This window comes from Leptinotarsa decemlineata, unplaced genomic scaffold, assembly GCF_025532065.1.
Source record: "Leptinotarsa decemlineata unplaced genomic scaffold, Ldec_3_MD MMD2_tig00001973_RagTag_RagTag, whole genome shotgun sequence".
NCBI lineage: Eukaryota > Metazoa > Arthropoda > Insecta > Coleoptera > Chrysomelidae > Leptinotarsa > Leptinotarsa decemlineata.
Genome location: NW_027412572.1, coordinates 2,031,117 through 2,051,432, shown reverse-complemented (window position 1 = coordinate 2,051,432; position 20,316 = coordinate 2,031,117). Strand labels below are relative to the sequence as shown.

At 34.4% G+C, this 20,316-nt stretch overlaps 1 protein-coding gene and 1 long non-coding RNA gene across 2 annotated transcripts in view; one reads left to right on the top strand and one right to left on the bottom strand.

The window, feature by feature from the left end:
- The window catches only part of LOC111516415 (pickpocket protein 28), a 55,686-nt gene extending 54,212 nt beyond the window's left edge, over nucleotides 1–1,474 (top strand). Inside the window, exon 12 of the mRNA XM_074176648.1 lies at nucleotides 744–1,474. Within this exon, the coding sequence (XP_074032749.1) occupies nucleotides 744–913 (170 nt within the window). The 3' untranslated portion in view covers nucleotides 914–1,474. The remainder of the gene's footprint in view (nucleotides 1–743) is intronic.
- A 5,702-nt stretch (nucleotides 1,475–7,176) lies between these two features.
- Nucleotides 7,177–8,474, bottom strand: LOC141482804 (uncharacterized). The gene is made up of 2 exons (XR_012465734.1): nucleotides 8,087–8,474; nucleotides 7,177–8,033 (listed from the first exon to the last, which is right to left on the bottom strand). It is a non-coding gene; the product is annotated as an uncharacterized lncRNA (long non-coding RNA).
- Nucleotides 8,475–20,316: the final 11,842 nt, after the last annotated feature.

Here is a 20,316-nt window from a genome sequence, read left to right as displayed (position 1 = left end):
TATCAAATGTTCCGCCATTTTGTACTAGGTTAAAATGTAGACATTATATTCTAGTGTTGTGAAACATTTGTCAGGAGCTTCAAAATGATGTGTCACAAGACCCCCCTTTCCATTATTTTTCCCTAGATTGGGCCCAATCGCCATCTTGAAAGTTTCATCTGTCAATTTCACTTCAAAATAAAGTATTCATGCATTAATTTCGTTATCTCAAATTTCAATTTTTTGAGTTGTCCCGTTCAAGGAATAAAAAAGAGGGGGCATTAAAGAAATGTATACAACATCAATGTATGAATATGACACCAAAAACATTCTACATTGCGCTTGTTTCTAATTATACCATACCATAGGAAATGTTTGTTTCGGCACAGTATAAAAATAGTCTCAGTAGCGAATTTTTTTGACTCGCATAGCGACTTTCGCCTCTAATTTTCGCTATACAATATCATCCCTGGTCGTTGCCGGTGTTGCCAAGCTCATATCAAATGCTAGTGACGTCACAACTATACTATTTTCACTTGATTCTGAAAAAACTACTGAGAATAAATTGTAATAAATGTGAAACGAGGTACTGTCCTACATATAGTTCTCACCTAAGTGGTTATGCCAATATCAGTGTAAAGGTCCATTGGCGTTGACGTAATGACAAGACACTGACGAGAAGGATCTCCATTACTGATTTATTTTCTGTATACTGTCTCACATTTGACTAGGTATGTAGAAGTGACATATTGTTTTTGTTTCAGCTAATATTGGAGGACTTTTAGGTTTATGTATGGGATTCAGTTTCCTCAGTCTCATGGAAGTGATCTATTTTCTATCACTACGAATTTTGTGTAAACTTTCCCGAGCCCACAGAATAGTGAAAAATTCAGTTTTCGAAGAAGTCTCTTCGAAATATCCCTTCATCAAGTGAACAACTACCATATCATCAGGATAAGCAGTACTTCGGAATCTTCAGAAATTATATATTTGACAACTGGTACGATGTCTATCCAAACTTTGAGAATCAGGGATGAAGAAAATAAGTTTTAACATATTTATTGAAATCTCTTTCATAAAATCATAAAAGTAGCTATCCAGTAATTACGGAAGAAACTTCAAAGGGTCATTCGTTAGGTCGTTTTAAGAAAAAAAAGTTCTTATTAACATATGTCCGGAGTTGCTTCGTTTTTGAGATAAAAGGCATTGAAGTTAAAAAAAAAAAACGGTATTTATAAAATATCATTAATATCCTTACACCGATTAGGTTAAAATTTGCTACACTTATTTGAAGTGATAAGGCGCTCATTTAGCCTTAACTAGATTGAAATTATTGGGTCCGGTTGAGTATCAGTAGGCTCCACAGCCAACAATATTGGGAAAATAAAGTACGTCACTGACTTTTATTCTAGTTTTTTATTTTTTTAAATTAATCAACTAAACATACAACTTTTTTAACGTCTGTGTTTTCTTCATATCTAGCTTCATTTTCCAGAAAACTGAGTATAGCCAAGATAATGATACCACAGCCAGCTATCGAAAGCGCTCGCATATATATATATATATATATATATATATATATATATATATATATATTGAATAAACAAACGGGTATGGACAACATGTTCATACTTACGAAAGTGAGGTTAAAATGAAGTTAACACATAAGTAACAAAGAGGATCCTCATATTTGTATGTCAAGATTAAAATTGGTTGAAAACATGTACTATTCAGTCAGAATTTTGCGATAATATAAAATGATTGCACGACTAATATGAAACAATGAATTTGAAAATTGAACTCAACAGGTAGTCAGACATGATTGACACAAAACATTAAGTTTGACAGAATTTCATGTTCTGACCAATGTATTGCTGCCAATGAGATTTCACAGAACTGTAAAATGATGAATCACAGAGAGTGAAGGTAAGGAGTTTCTGTTCTGAAATTATAAGTATTATCAAATTTATTTTCTTTATTTAAACAAAGGAGATATGTATAAATCAGGCTGAGACTTTCAATATCTGTCCTGGAATTAATAGTATTAGAATTTTTAAATATATGACACATTTCTCAGAAAGTTATTTTTTGAGTATTATTTTCTGAGTCTAAAATTTCAACATTCTCGAAAGAAAAAGCATGATCCAAATTTATGGTGTGATTAGAAAGGGTACATGACGGTTTATTACATCTTATGTCACTCTTGTGGGAAGTGATTCTGTCTTTTAATTTTCTACTCGTTTGTCCAATGTAAATCTTTTCACAACTGGAACATGGGATGGAATAAACCACATTGGATAAATTGATGATATCTTCTTTGTCTTTCAAGTTAGAAAAAAGTGTCTTAATAGTCTTCAGATTTTTGAAAGCTAATTTTACATGCTCAAATTGAATAAAAAATTTTTTGAGATTGTAAAACCTCATTGGCAGCAATGCATTGGTCAGATCAAGAAATTCTGTCAAACTTAATGTTTTGTGTCAATCATGTCTGACTACCTGTTGAGTTCAATTTTAAAATTCATTGTTTCATATTATTCGTGCAATCATCTTATATTATCGCAAAATTCTGACTAAATAGTACATGTTTTCAACCAATTTTAATCTTGACATACAAATATGAGGATCCTCTTTGTTACTCATGTGTTAACTTCATTTTAACCTCACTTTCGTAAGTATGAACACGTTGCGAAACGTCGACATACATATATATATATATATATATATATATATATATATATATATATATATATATATATATATATATATATATATATATATATATATATATATATATATATATATATATATATATATATATATATATATATGTCGACGTTTCGCCATCATCTCAGATGGCATTATCAAGACGAGTTACTGCTTCGCTTCGAGAGGTATATATATATATATATATATATATATATATATATATATATATATATATATATATATATATATATATATATATATATATATGTAAACCGTCATTTGTCAGCCCGTAGAATATACGATGTGAACTCTGGTCAGCCCTCGGAAACGTCGGTCGTCCCGGTTTCGGGCTCACCAACGTTTCCCACTGTATATAGTGTTTTTTGGACATGTTATCATGTGAAATGACGTTTAGCAAATTTTCGGTTGGGCCGACCATTACACCATATACACATAGCTGATACACCACCTACTTTCACAAAACTTCGCCAGGAGGCGTGGCTGTGTAACCGTATACACCTGATGTGAATAGTGTCTTTGTGAGCCCAGGTTTATACGAATACTTTCAATGGATAGCATGTTGGTCAGCCCACAATCGGGCAACGCTGCACTTGTATTTCATGATTCTAACTAGATTGTCGTGGTGCAGAAATTCGATAATAGAAATGGAAAATTTTTTGAGAGATGTAGAATTTTATGAAAAAGTTCCTGTTTTGTATGTTTTTTGTACAAGCGTTCGTGTGCGTGCATCACCCTATATCTATAAGAGCAATTTAGATCAGGAATTGTTTCGCATATAAAAGTTTTATCAGACCTTCGTAACATATTCACTTGTAGAAAAATGCTTGATCTGAACTCATACTTTCCCACATTCGACTACTTACCCGAAATCAGCTTTTTCGGATAACGGTGTCGAGTACGGAAATGTACTGTTTCCGTTCTAGTTAGGATAATAATAATATAATTACTAACAGTGCGTTATTCCATTTAGCTTGTCGAAGCAATTTTAACCTCTGCACTATCTTAGATACAAAAATTTGAATATGTTATAAGTTGAAAATATCAATAAAGTGTTCGGAATCACACGTTAAAATGTAAGACCTCGTTAATCTATGGCTAGTACAAGTTTATGCTTCTGAGGGTTGTCGTTCGTATAGGTGCGACAGACATATTTTAAACCGTTTCCTGTTTGTATTTTCAAATGTAGATTTTCAAATTCTAATTATTTGGCATGGACGCCTCAACAGAAATCGCGTTGTGTAAATCAATTTTAGACATTAAGCAGGAAACTTCGGATTTGACTTTGAAATTGTAGATTTGAAAACCTGACTGCACAAAAATAATCGAAGTGTGACTGAGTAGAAATGAGTAGATGAAAAATGACATTTTTTTCACAAACGAAAAATCTAAAATGTGATGAATGATCTGGTAATGAATTTATTGAGAAATGAATAGTGAATTAACAGAATGTCTACAGTTTCAATAAATTCTATATAAAAATCCGCAGCAGCACTACGTATTTCCGATATATAATTTAGTTCAAAAATTAGGTAAAAATCGCATTAAGTATGTTTTCTATGACGAAACGAAATTCTGAGTGACTAGCATAAGGTAAGATATAATTTGTGAAACAGATATTAGTAATAAGTTTCAATTCTCTTTTTCTTAGCAATAGTTTTTTCGAAAACTCCCTTTCAGTTTTTGGAGGTATGATGTTGTTCAGGTTGAACATAATGAAGTGGAGATTAAACCAATGTTTTTTTATTATGTTGACTGTTCATGACGATGAATACGTCATATCATCATCGATTATAACCTGCAGCAGACATTTCAATCAAAATAAAAAACATTTGGAATATTTCAGCACAGAAAAAATTTGATCAGGTTGAATAAACATTTATTTGAATGGAGTATTATTCTTCAATTTGAGAACTGCTGACAAAAATTGTTCGGTAAACTAATAAACACGTAGTATGAAAAAATAACATAATTTCTAATGAAATGAAACTACAACATGGGTAAAAAAATATCAAATGAAAATTATTAATATTATTTCTTCTTTCTATAACAACAGTAAACGTATTCTTTGATTGCAGCCCAGTTTCTATTTTTTAATAATGATGAATATTTCTTTTTCTTATATTTTAGATACAAATAAGAACTAATTCAATTCTAGCACTTCTTTTTTTTTCGGAGCGAAAAACTTTTTGACTATATTTCGTTTTGCTCCTTAGACCAAGTTTGTTTTTGAGAAGGTTTTATTGTTTTCAAAACTGTGCGTGTCTGATGATCTGAAATGAGATCAGTGTGTTGAAAAACTCTATCAAGATATCAAACGGGTTGAAAATGGATCCAAAAATGAATGATAAAAATAAAAAATGGAAGGACGATACTGAAAAGTGATTTGACTCATTTCCAACCTATACTCAGAGATACGGATGATTCCAAAACAGCTCAAAATATAAATAATTGATTGCATTTAGGGAATTTTTTTCAAAAGGAGCCACGTTCAATATCTCCATAAATAAGACAGTAATGTAAATTTCACGAAACACCTAATTTTTGTGAAATAATATAAGGTATCGCTAAGATGCGTACACACTCCTCTTCAAAATATCAAACAAAATAACCCCATATATGCCATCTATTGGATAAGTGATTTTATCAGGAATTCAACGATGATTTTTCAGGGTTGATTTCTAATTTACTGTGAAGGAGGACCTTGAAGTATAAGTGAACGACTTTTTAGATTAATTGATACAATCTCTCACAAAAACGTATACAACAATTATTTCTATTGTCAAGTTCTTAACAGAAAACAACTTTTGTAGCAATGAATTATATCTGTCGGATTTTCGGCAAAGTTTCTTTACACAAAATACTTCCCAAATACTTTCTAAAACTCACAGCCAAAAATGTTCCACTAAACAGTTTTATAAAAACGCGACACGTGTTTTGCCATACAATGGCTTCTTCGGGCGTATCTTTATCTGCTATATTTTACAAAGTTAATGCTTGGTATACCTAATTTTAAAATTTAAAGTACCTACATTTCAAGTACTTGAGTTTGTAATGGATTAAATGACCTGAGCTTATGTCCCAATCCCCACATTTGAAAAATATTCAGTAACGGTTATTCAATTCTAATTGATCATTTAGTTAGTTACCCGAATTCTTGAATCTATTGATTGCTTGAATCTATTGATTGAATTTCAAACTCTTCTCTTCTAAATATAACATGTCATATTCATGACTGAACTCATGTACTTCTGCTCAAAGGTGGTTTGCAAATGTGAAATTGGTCTTTCTATTCACAAAATTACATCTAAGCTTATAATTCTTTGGAAAATAATCTCCCTGTTTGGCCATTATACAGTTTTGGGCAAGAGCCACAACTCAGCTGATATACTCCTGATCTATCCGATACCGAAGTTTCGTCTTTATTGTTTTCAATAAATGCACTTACACTATTATTCGGACTATTACTATTTCTGTGAGCTAAGTTTACGCAGTCTTTCTTCAAAAAAATATTATTGGTTGGTTCAGCCAAAAATGACAATGTCTCATAACTGACATTATCGCATCTTGAATTTGGGTAGATATGGTCCATGGCTTGCTTTTGTAGTTTTTGTTTGATTTGTTTGATCAAACTCAGCTCTCTCTGGAAATTATTCAATAGTCTATGAAGAATATTATTGAATGCAGCAACTTTATGCTGGTAAGAGTGCATAGAGGAATTATGTATGATAATGTCCGTGTAAGATGGTTTGTGGAAAATTGCAAATTCATGTTCATTGTTATTTTTTGTAATAGTTGAGTCAAGGTAATTAAATGAATTATTTACCTTCCTCTCAGTGGTAAATTTTATTGACGGGTGGATGGAATTGACATATTCAACGAACTTGCCTACTTGCATTTCTGTAATGATTTCATTATTCACTAGTGATAAATGGATATCGTAATGCTTGAAGAAATACATGCATAATGAATATTTAATACAACAGTCCTGAACAAACTGTAACGTCTATTTGATGAAAAAAAATTGATGAGCTTCCGTGAAGTATCATATTTATTCTAATACTTGCTACTTTCTACACACATTCACATCAAATCGATATACCAAATTTGGAACATCCATTCGAACTAAAAATGAAAACACAGGAAAATAATATTTCATTTGAGTTATGAATTGGAAAACAGTGAATTACTTAAAATTAAGTAGATTCTATGATATTTATTTGTAATCGTCATATACCTATATATTCTCTAATTATTCTCTAAGTATACCAAAATATTGGCAAGCCAATTAACAAAATAGCATTAGGACCATTACAAAGATCGTAACGGTTCTCAAAGAGTTTCGCGCCAAAATAGTTAACGCGTGTCAAACAATTGCAGATTTCGTAGGAATACTGAAACGAAATGAATAAAAACACTTTTGTCTGATTACCTATATTTGATTTTATTTATATGACCGTTTTCGGGTTTGACCCCATTACCAAGTATTACCTTACCTATAAATTTCGTCGCCGCTGATATATACCATTATTTTTTGAAGAGAAATTTTGATGATCATAATATCCTCCATTTCATAAATTTATTATCGGATGAAAAGTGCAATTTTCTATACTTCACTGAATTTGACTTCGATGCTAAATTTTCCCGTTTTCATGATGTTTTTCTTCAAGCTTTTGATATATCCTTTCCTAAACAGTTTCAAAAAATTAAACAAAATCAAAATTCAAGTAGACACAAACCATGGATTACTAAGGATATCGTTGAAGAAGGTATATTACTCAGAGATATTTATAATTTGAACAAGAGCCAAACCAATGTACATTTATTGGGTCAATATAAGCAACTCTTAAAAAATCATAGACAAAAAATTGTGCTCTCAAAAAGTCAATACTTTAATAATCAATTCCTCAAGGCTCAACATAAATCTGAAGCTGCCTGGTCTATCATCAGGAAAAATACTATTATAAACGATTCATCTAAGACATTGGCGATGGTGTACTTGTTGACGATGGTCACGGTATATCTCAAGCATTTAGTAGTTATTTTGTCGATTCAGTGGAGTATTTAGTAAAAAATACTGCACCTGGTGGCATTGAAAATCGTTGTGTAAAAACTGAGAGTCTTTTCCTCTATCCAATAGATGAAACTGAACTCGTGGAAATAATTAAATTCGCATATTCGAAAAATTCCAGTGGGGTTGATGAATTGCCAGGCAATGTTTTAATGAAGGCTGCTTTGAAAATAATGGAACCTCTGATTTATCTAATCAATTTATCTTTCTCTGAAGGTATTTTTCCTTCCCGACTTAAGCAAGCAATGGTCGTCCCAGTCTATAAAAAAAGCGATAAGCATGTAATGTCGAACTACAGAGGTATTGCTTTACTATCTCCATTTTCGAAAATATTTGAAGAATCATATCAAAACTTGTGTCCTTTTTAAATAAATACAATATCGTATCTGACAACCAATATGGGTTTCAAGTGGGCTTGTCAACCCAGGATGCCATCCTTTCTCTACATAATCATGTATTATCAAACTTCGACAACGATGAAAAATCACTTAGTGTTCTTTTCGACTTGACACGAGCGTTTGATATCAGTCATCATGGTCTTCTTCTTGATGAACTATTTGGCATGGGCGTTCGTGGTCCAAGTCTGAAATGGATTGAAACCTATTCAAGTGGTCGTACACAGGTTGTTAAAGTTAGGCTTCAGACTGGGTCATTTTTCTCTGAATTTCGAAACGTTGTTACAGGTGTGCCCCAAGGTAGTGTTTTGTTAATGACCTTTCAAAAATTAATCATCCACAGTGCTCTATACAATTTGCTGATGACACATCTTTTACTGTCAGTGGTTCGGAATGTGAAACATTGTCAGTAAGAGCAAATGATGCTGTATTCAACATGCAAAATTATTGTTCTAAGAATGGCTTGATTCTAAATAATCTTAAAAGCAACACCATTTTTTTTACAATTCAGGAAACTGATTGTAGTGTATTGGTTAGGTCTGAGATTAAAAATATTGAACAGGTAAACTATAAAAAATTTTTAGGAGTTTTTATTGATTCCCAACTCAATTGGAATCATCATGTTGATTTCATACTGAAGAAATTAGCGACACATTGTTTCGTTAAATGGAATCTGCGTAATTTTGTGTCTATTGAAATTCTTAAAAGTTACTATTATGCATATATTTACTCTGCCCTCAATTACTGTATTATTTGTTTTGGCAACTGCAATAGAATCAGTGTCTTATTAATTTTCCAGAAAAAAAATTTAGAACAATTTGTTTTAAAAAAAAACTCGATTCCTGTAAACCACTATTTGCAAAGTTGAATATATTAACTGTTACTTGCATGTATATTTTTAATTGCGTAATCTACGTTAAATCAAATCGCTCCAAGTTTTAGAACAGAGATGATACATGTCTTCTTTCGGGCTTCACCCTGAGAAAAAACTATAACATTTTAATTCCTAGTCATAAGTTAGCCAAGGTGACTAATGGACCTCATATCATGTCAAAAAAACTGTACAACAAGCTCCCAATATCCATTAAAAAATAACTAGTGTAAAGCTCTCTAAACAAAAAGTTCGGAAAGTATTATGTGAAAAGGTATTTTATTCGCTTGATGAATTTTTTCAGTCTGATTTGGAATTTTAAATTTTAATTTTTGTATCCCTTTTATGGTCTGAATGTTATGTAATATATCATATAATTATGTTGTTTTATGATTGTGACCTCATTGTAATTGTACTGAGTTATGTGACTTTTTCCATGCCGTCCCTAGGTCTACGGAAATAAAGATTTTTGATTTGATTTGAAGTATTTAAAAAATACTTAATAATGCGGGGTCAAACCCGAAACTGGTGGTACTTAGACAAACTAGTGGTATGAAGGTGATTGACAATGTTTCGTGATGAATTTCACTGGTTCGGACTTCCATTGTCTACTATATTGTCATTGTCATCACCCGAAGACGATTGTAGATACCAACAATCGAAACGTCGTGAACTAACGTGACTTGGAATCTCTACACTTTTTATTTTTTTTTTATTATTTTCTTTTTTTGCATTCTTTCAATTTTTATTTATTCAATTATTATATTTTTACTTGTAGGTTATTTCACTATCATTTCATTTCAGGTTTATTGTTGCTTAATATAATTGTTATTTTCAACTATTCTTTTTAATTATTCTTTTTTACTTGTTTCAGGGATTTCAAATCATTTTATATAGTAGACAATGGAAGTCCGAACCAGTGAAAAACTAGTGGTACTTAGACAAAAGTGTTTTTATTCATTTCATTAAAGTGATCATGAATTACCACAAAATAAACAAGTAATCAATCATACATAATACAGAAACTATATGAAACATAAATAGTCAATAGTAACGGCATCTTTTTCTTTTCCTAATATATTTTTTTCGGTAAACTAACACATAGTTTACCTCTGAAAAACTGGATTTGCCAGGATTTTAAAAACACTTGATATCCTCACGATGAAATCCAATGATACACTGAAATGGATCGCGTTCCTGGTCAGCTCTTCGATGTGGCAGCATTGTAGGGCTGACCAAGATGCTCTTCATATAGCGATTTGTATAACTATGGGCTGACCAACAGCATGGGGCTGACAAACGTTTAAAGGATATGTAAAATTTTTATTTTCAGAAAAAATCTACCCCTCTGATGGGCCTATTAATAAAATCATACCACTGAAGAGTATTCCGAAAAGTATATACCTAAATATATTCGGGAAGTGCTGGGTGGACCAACGCCCCGTTCATATACCGGGCTGACCAATATGCAATGAACAGATATATATATATATATATATATATATATATATATATATATATATATATATATATATATATATATATATATATATATATATATATAAATAAGTAAAACAATATTTGGGAATGCAGCAGGCCAAAACTTAGTGTACTCTTATGTCACAGATTCCAAGCTTTCGACAATCTTTATTATCATCATCAGGGATGCTACAATAAGGATAAAAGACAGTCATATTCATAAAATAATAAGTCAAAAACAAGTTACAGTGTATGTGAGGTTATATGGCAGGTTGAATGAAATATGGACGTAACATATATGAAAAATTACTATGGTGAAACTCAGGACGCTACAGACAAGCAATATATTAGATTTAATGATATATCATTGTATTATCAAGTTAAAAACCTCCTGTTCCTTAAAGAGGAAACCACGTGCATGATTCAAAAAGACATATGACATGTAATCCAATCCAGCATGCGCTGTCTCACCCAATTACGGGGCTCAAAATCGAATTGACATTCGACATCAACAAAATTTTTTGATCTGTGACATAAAACCTTAACCCTGTTGCCAAATGATTTTGGGCAATGTCTGGCTGTAGACACCGCATGTTTAGATTCCATTACACTTTAAAGCTAAAGTAATTTTTTAAACAATATCTGGATGAAAACAATTTGTGAGAAAACTCATCATAATGGATTTTATATTGAACAATAATAATGAAAATGATGATGTATTGTATCTGGAAGATTCAACCTGTGAAAAGAATACCATTAGATGAGATTTGGTGATTTCTCATTTTGTGATTATCCATACAAAGAGTAAATTTCACTCAGGTGATTTATTTATTCATTTATTTTTTATTCATAGAGTTTTGTGAATGTGCTATATGTACCATTTCTAGGAAAAGCCTCTTGGTAGTGTTTTTTCCGGTTGATAAAATTTTATTTGAATTATAATCCATAAAGTGCCCTTGTTTAGAGACATGTTCACTCAAAGCACATCTTTCCAGGTGTAACCTACGGTCACTTTTGTGTGCTATGATTCGATCTTTTAATAATCTAGATGTCTGTCCTATATACTATGTGTCACAATTCATACATGGTATACAGTAAACTACATCCGAACAGTTTTTATAGAGAGTTTTATCTTTTAATTTTGAAAAAAATCCTGTCAATTGTTAAAACATGTTTGTTTGCAATTTTAATATTATTATTGGCAGACTTCAGGATTCTGGATAATCCTGGGTTAATATCTTTAATGTATGGAAGAGATGCATAAAAAATTGAAATTTGACTCAACTCAGGAACCTGCAGTTTCCGATTCTAAACAAAAAATGTCTCTTGGGTTTTTTGCCCAAATTAAACCAGTTCGCAGCAAAAAATTATTTTACGAACAACTACAGAGATATATCGTCATAAATGCGAAAATACGAAACTAAACTATCTAGTAGGTCGCTATTAGCGATAGTGACAATTAAACTGGTATGACGCTGTCAGTTTGTGAATTTTCGAAATTGAATTAATACTAATTGTGTGTTGTTGTTCTGTTCTCAATTTGTTACTTTAATAATTCACTTGTTATTAAAATGGCACACACAAATGAGGAAATGGCTGATATGAATTACGTTTACGGTATGTCGCAGGGGAATGGGTTAGAAGCTTCTAGAAGATATGCTGAAATGTATCCTCAACGGCAGCATCCTTCACATAGAATATTTGCTCGACTTCATCAACGATTACGAGAATATGGTTCATTCGACAAAAGAATGCAGGATTGTGGTCGCCATCGAGAAGTACGAACACCACAGCTTGAGGAAGCAGTACTTAGTTTGATTGAAGAACAACTCACTACCAGTACTAGAAAGATTGCTTCCCATCTAAATGTTGATCATTTGACGGTATTTCGAATTTTAAAGGAACAACTCTTATACCCTTACCATCTGCAACGAGTACAGGCGAGAATTTAGATGCTGGAAATGCTGGAGAAGAAATTGTGACTTTCTGAAGACGATAGAATTTACAGACGAATGTAGTTTTTCTCGGGACAAGATTATTAATTTTCATAATTACCACATATGGGCTGATGAAAACCCTCACGCTATTGTCGAAACTAACCATCAAGAACAGTTTTGTCTTAACGTGTGTCTCGGAGTTATTGGGGATGATTTAATTGGGCCTCATTTTCTACCTCCTCGATTAAATGGTTAGGCATACGTTCAATTTTTAAGAGAAGTGCATCCAGTACTGCTGGAGGAAGTTCCTTTGGGCGTCAGAAGGGATATGTTTTTTGCATGATGGGGCTCCCGCCCATTTTAGTCAAGTAGCACGTCAGCATTTAACTGAAATATATGCAAATCAGTGGATAGGTCAAGGAGGACCACAGAACTGGCCTGCTCGATCCCCGGATCTCAATCCTCTCGATTTCTTTTTTTGGGGCCATTTACAGCATTTAGTTTATCGTACTCATGTTCGCGATAGAGGACCTAAGAAACCGCATCATCGATGCGTGCAGGGTAATCAGAGAGACTCCAGGAATATTTGAGCGAATACGTGGCTCAATGCGCCGACGTCTAGATGCATGCGTAATGTCTGAAGGTAGACATATTGAACATTCACTATGATTTCTACATGTTGTGTGTTTTGTTATTAATAGAGTAGTTTTGTTTATTACCCTTTAATCGTTTAATGCAGGTATTAACTACAAAATAACAATAAATCCAGTTCGCATTTATGACGATGTATCTCTGTAGTTATTCGTAAAATAATTTTTTGCTGCGAACTGGTTTATTTTGGGCAAAAAACCCACGAGACATTTTTTGTTTAGAATGAAACAGGCTATCGGAAATAAATTTTTAAATGGTAAACAAATAATAAGACATAAAGTTACATTGGAAATAAATTTTAGGGGTTGCGTTTTCCACCCCTTACAACCATGGGGTGAACCAAATAAATTACTGGCTAAGTGTCTTTTTGGTAGTACAAAACGTCAGGTTAATTTCAATATTGTAACTTTTTCAGTGCTTGTGAAAAAAAACTGTTATGCAAATTTTATGTACCCCCTTTAAGGGGCTGTATCTTAACAAGGGATGCTCCAATGAAGTCTCTTTATATAAAAGATCCCATCTTTTTTTCGATGAGGAATCACCACCTTAAATGTTTTACACTTATTCAGTTACATCCTGTATATATTATACAGGGTGAGTCATCGAAAACTTGACATGGAGGTTTTGGGTACTAATCTTGCAAATCCTAAAAAACGCTCAGACAGGTCGATTTTTATTGGGAGTGGAACAGTTTTTTCCCCATTTACAACGTCGTCACTTCAACCCCGGAGCAGAGAGGTGAACAACCCTTGGAATTTTAATAGGGAACTGGGGGCGGGTCGCACATCGTTTGAAAGATCTTGGAATTCTCTAAACAACGGTGTAATTTTTTTTAATTTGAACGTTGAAGTTACTTACTTTATTCTCATGTTAGCATATGCTCAAAATGGGCACCTCCAGCTTCCATGCAATAATAGAGATTTTGCTGGAAACGTTCTCAAACATTGTGGAGCATTTCTGGAGTGATTTGGCGACATTCATTTGTGATTCGTTGCCGTAAATCTTCGAGTGATGCAGGAGTACAGTAAATTCTGCTTTTCAAATGACACCATAGAAAGAAATCTAACGGCGACAGGTCTGGTAATCGTGGTGGCCATTCGATAGTGCTCCGCCTCCCAATCCAGTGATCCGGAAAAGTCTCATCTAAATACTGCCCAACAGGCAGAGCATAGTGCGGAGGAGTCGTACTATGCGCACTGAAATATCAACAGGACCTCCCGATAATTGTAGTCATTTTTAATAATATCAGTGAGAAGGGGATTAATATTATATTCCAGAAGCTCCAGATACATTTGTCCGATTAAATTGGCTTCTAAAAACAATGGGCTAACAATATGGTCACCAAAAATTCCAGCCCATACATTTGATTTTTGTGGACATTGAGTATGCACTTCATGAAAAAGTGAGAATTTGAATCAGCCCAATAGCGACAATTATGGCGATCAACTGTGCCATTTAGAAAAAAAGAACTGAAGCAAATTTTGAAAACAAAATGTGGATTTCCACTGCTCGTTCACTAACCAACTCGCAAAATTACAAGCGTCGATCAAAATCATTTTCATTCAGTTCTTGCGTTAATTTGATCTTATAAAGATGCATTTTGTGGGTTTTGGACACATTCTTCCCATGTTGTTGATTGAACAAATCAGCGGCTCTCGCAGCACAACGTCTATTTCCGTTGTACAGTTCAATCAACTCAACCCTTTTTGCAGTTGTGTAAACCATTGTTTCTTTAGTAACACTTTACGGCACTCACTACTGGTAATAATGTAGATATTACTTTTTAACATAAAAATGAGAAATGGGCACAGCATTTTTAACCATTTTTCAATTGTAATAGTCCTCTTATCAGAGAAGAACTAAAAAATTAACAAAAGAGTAGCGAGAGAAACAAATGAAAGAGTTCCAAATACATTCCAACTGAGGAGTGGCGTACAACAATTTGTTGCTATTAACAATATTGAAAAAGTTAATTATCGAAAAGAACTCTTTTTAAATAATTCCAAATTAAAAAAAAAATGTACACCATCGTTTAGAGAATTTCAAGATCTTTCAAACGATGTGCGACTCGCCCCCTATTCCCTATTGAAATTCCAAGGGTTGTTCACCCTTCTGCTCCGACGCAGTAAATGGGGAAAAAACTGTCCCCCTCCCAATAAAAATCAACCTGTCTGAGCGTTTTTTCGGATTTGGAAAATTAGTACCCAAAACCTCCATGTCAAATTTTCGATGGCCCACCCTGTATTATTGTGTTTAAGAACTTCATCACCATCCTTCTACAATTTCACAAACTCTGTCTTTATTACGAGGGCAATACTTGCGATGGTGTCCTTTTTGAGTGCACATATTACAGAAACGGTTTACCACCAAGCACTTACCTTTATCATGTTGTTAGTCACAACATCTACAGAGTGTTCAAAACAGAAGAAGAATTTTCATTTTTCGCGAAACGGCGTATTCATGGGTCTTTTCAAACGGTGGCTGAGGCATGATTATGGTGTTGTTTTTGACTGAAATTGTTTTTCCACAATACCGGACGTGTTCTTCATATTGACCGAACGATCATGTGGCAAAAACTAATGCACTCCGCCACGGTAATTAATGGAAACAATGAGCCAAACATTGACATTCGATCGAACTGGCGTTCTTTTACGGTCTTGGCTTTCCTGGGCTCTTTCATTAGGACGATTGAAGTCATTCAAGAATTCCAGAACGATGCTCATGTGACGAGTGTTTTTGGTCACAATTCAGAAATTTTGAAACGTTTTGCTGCCACACGCTTCATGCCCAAAATTTACGAAAAAATCGCATTGCATGAGCTAACCAATGTGCCGATATTCCCGTCAACTTCTCTAATAGTGATTCGACGATTTGGCTCAACAATTTTCTCCACTTTCTCAACATTTTCATCAGTTTTTGATGTGCTGGGGCGTCCAGGACGAGCGTCGTTATTCGCATCTTTTGTGGAAAGCTTGTAACACTTGAAAACTTTGTCCTGATTCAGAGTACAATCACCGTATGACACTGTCAATATTTAAAGTGCTTTTGGGCACCCAATTCCATTTTGGACACAAAATTTGATGCAAATTCTTTGATCCATTTTTTTCGCTAGAAGGAAATAATAATAATAATATCGTCTTTATTATCATCTGATACATTTAAAGCAAATTAATCATGTACAGTTCATTTATTATAAAAAGATAAAAGGCGAAGTTCAATTTACATGATGACAAGTCATCATTCAACTGCTCTTCCACTCAACCTCAAAAATGTCGCCTAGTATGCAAAGGAATAAACAGAAAGGATTTTTAAATATCTTACAAATATTATGACTATTTATAGATTTATAATAGGTAGGTAGCTATTGGGTGGTTGATAGTTTGAAGATAATGAGAATCGTTTTTTATTTTTACTAAATATATAGAAATTACATCAATTACACTAAGAATCGTTTGAAATTGATATTAAAATGATTGAAGTCATCTCGTTTCATGGGCTCGGGAATGTCATTATAAATTTCACAGATCTGGTAGCTGAAACTCCTTCTAAAGATCTCTGTGCGAAAGGATGGCGGAGTTAGTAAGACGGCGGAGTAAGTAAGACGGCACTTTACTAATAATTATTTTGTGAAACAAAGTTGCAGCATGTAACACTCTCCTGTCGTTCATATTTAACCAGTCGGTACCCTTCAGTTAATGCGATATTCTTTCTCTTCTTCTAATACCAAAAATTAACCGTACGCAGGAATTCTGAACTTTTTGTATCTTTTTCTTGAACTGGTTGGTTAAACATATCAGCATAATTGAATATACAGGGTGTTCCTTAAACACATGCTAATATTTAAGGAGGTAATTCTTAGACCCATTTTGAGAAAAAAACTTCCTATGGACTGTTACGTTGTTCAACGGGGGTGGAAGAGAAATTTGGTTTTGGAATGAAAGTTAAACCCCCCTTCGGTATATTCCAAAACCGTATTGGTAACAAAAATATTTTTTCCGGTCACTGAAAAGTTTACTCAAATGACCACTCGGCTAGCTCAGCAATTTGGGGGTGAGTATGGAGAATAAATCCACCAAAGGGTGCTGTTCTCGATATTTTACAAAAACTTTATTGAATCTTTAACAGGTTTCAAATAACATACAATGACAAATATCAAGAGAGAATATGCAGTGTTTGTATCAACCCAAAGTGGTTTTGAGGGGTATTTCTCAAAGCAGATTAATGTATATATACATATATATAACAGAAATGCTTCCGTGCCTGTGTGATCACACCTGATTCGAGCACGTTACTTAACAGGAAACAAGTTCAATAAATCTATCAATAATAATTCTAATCTAACACTGAATCATTTACAAAACTCAGTAATCACAAATTTGATACAAATCAAAGTTACACTGACTGATAAGGGCAAAATAACAGTTTGATGCAGCACTTCTTATGAAATAGAGGCAGCAAATCGTATTAAGGCAAGACTCTAGTACTCGTAAAGCGTTGAGGATGCTAATGATTACGCAATGTATTGTTAAACAAACTGAATCGGTGTCAAGCACAGCTGCGGCAAGCTTTAGGCATTCATAAAGCTATAATAATTGATCAAGTGTGTTTATATGCCGCGGAATGCAGCAGGATACAGCGGAATGCAACAGGATGCAGCGTGCATGCAAGCTCACGATGGTATTTCCCAGGTTGTGACATGTATTGCATCAGTTAGGCCATAGCAAAAGAAACGGACTCACCAGAATAAATCAAATGAATAATGCTACTGCTACTTATCATGCAGCTCCGTGATGTCCAACTTAAATGCAATATCTAACAATGGCGGCTGGTGGTCTGAAGCGGCCGTTTCGAGAGGCTAGGGCAAAACACCAAATCCGACCTCTTGTCGGGATCCCGTACCAGCAAACTCCTTGTACTCGTACTCGGGATTCTCGAGTCTTTCCCTTATGAAACCCAAAATACTTTGGAATGCAACAATTTCTCCAAATTGTTAACAAAATTAGGAAAAGACCTCTTGTTTCTTCCTCGTCTCCTCGAACCAACCTCCTTTTTTTTCTTTTTATCCCCTCCTCCTATAACCTATTTCCGCCTTTCCATTCCTACTTATTGAAATTCCTCATATAACACTCTTTCTTGCCTTTAGACTTCCTATAATTGATCAAGGTGATTGTTTGAATGTTCATAACGGTCACCTTTTACGTAACACAGCTGCAGCTATTTTATAATTCGCCTGAATCAAATTTTACCGCCAGGAAGTAAACCTGACTAGTTCGGTAGTCGATCTTTCTCGACCGGCTTGCGAACTACGATGGCAGCAAATGACACCTATGACAAAGGCAACATCTAGGTTTTGTTTACTTTTCCAAATGCGTCAATTGAATATCAAAACAGGAATGCCAAGTAAGAATTGACAATTGTAACATATTGGCCTTCCCTCTACACTCATTATTTTCATCTCTTTATATCAATGATGAAGGTGTTTTTACTTTTCTTCCTTTTCTGGAGTACCAAGTTTGTTTATAATAATAAATTCCTTTGAAATGTTCCTAATCAAAGGTAGACAACCAACCCTACTTGGCAGTTGTAGTGTGGGCTGCCTATCTGAACTGATATTAGTGTATTTACATAGAATAAAATAGCCCAATGTTACTTGGCGGGAAACCGGCACGTAACATCCCCCCCCTTACGCGAAGAAAATTTCGCAGAAATTTTTCAGCTGGAAAATAGTCTATTGTTCATCATCTTCAGAAAGGACGCTAAATGTATCTTGAGCTCCATCCGGTTTCAAATCTTTAACGTTCCAGATCCCCTGAGATTTACCCTTAGCATCCTTCAGTTCATAGGCCCATGGCGATACCTTCTTGAGGATCGTGAACGGACCGATAAACCTGGGGGCTAGTTTCGCTGAGAAATATTGTGCAGCATTGGACTGGAAATGTCCCTTTCGCCATACCTTATCCCCCACGTCGTACTGAACGTTACGGTGACGCAAATTATAGTGATTTTCTCCCTTTTTGAAAGCCTTGTCCAGACGCGACCTCACCTCCTTAAATATCCTTTTGAAATGTTCTGACGAATTTTCCAAACTCAAACTAGGTTTGGCATCAGGAAGGTTGTCTATCAAAACATGATCATTGCCATGAAGGCACATTTCTCTCCCGAAATTTACGTAATATGGAGTTTTACCTGTACTTTGGTGAAGGGAAGTACGAATGGCACATGCTACTTTCGGTAGTACCTGGTCCCAGTGTCGATGATTATGTTGAATATATCCACGAAGCATCACCTCAACGGTACGGTGTTGACGCTCACATGGATTACCCTGAGAATGATAAAAGGGGGTCCGAATAGACTTGACTCCATATGCTTCAAGCAGTTTTCCCATCTCGTGACTAATAAATGGCTTTCCGTTATCAGATACTATAGATCGCGGTACTCCAAATAAGAGAAACACATTTTCCTCCAAGAGTTTAACTATGGTTTTTGCATTTGCCAATCGCATCGGAAAGAATAAACAGAATTTTGAAAAATAGTCCGAAATACTCAAAATATAGCAATATCCCGATGTTGACTTCGGCAACGGTCCCACCACATCTACAGATATAGTTTCCCATGGTTTTCGAACAGATGGACGACCTGATAGAAAACCTGCCGGAGCCTTCTGTTCCGGTTTTTGGGCTAGACACACTACACAAGAGTTGATATATCGAACAATATCTGATTTCATTTTAGGCCAGTAATATTTGCAAAGGATTCGCCCATAAGTTTTATGAATGCCGCCGTGACCTGAAGTGGGGTTGTCATGATTTTCTTTCAAGATATTTTTGCGATGACTTTTGGGCACCACTATTTTCCACGAATCTTTGCACCGTTTGTAGACGTAATTATCATCGCATCGCCATAAAGGAAAATTGAGTGGATATTTCGATATTTTATCCCTCATTTTTGAAAGCCAGTTATCTTTTCCGCCTGGGAAAAGATGTGGGTTTTTAGTATCTATCGTATCCACGATAGGCACAGACCGGGACAGAGCATCTGGCACGACGTGGTCTTTGCCCTTTCGATGCTCGATATCAAAGCTGTATTGCTGAAGCTTCACGCTCCATCTGGCTAGTCGCCCTGTAGGATCCTTCAGATCATTAAGCCACTTAAGGGCAAAATGATCCGTGATAACTTTGAAATGTGTGGCTTCGATATAGGGACGGAATT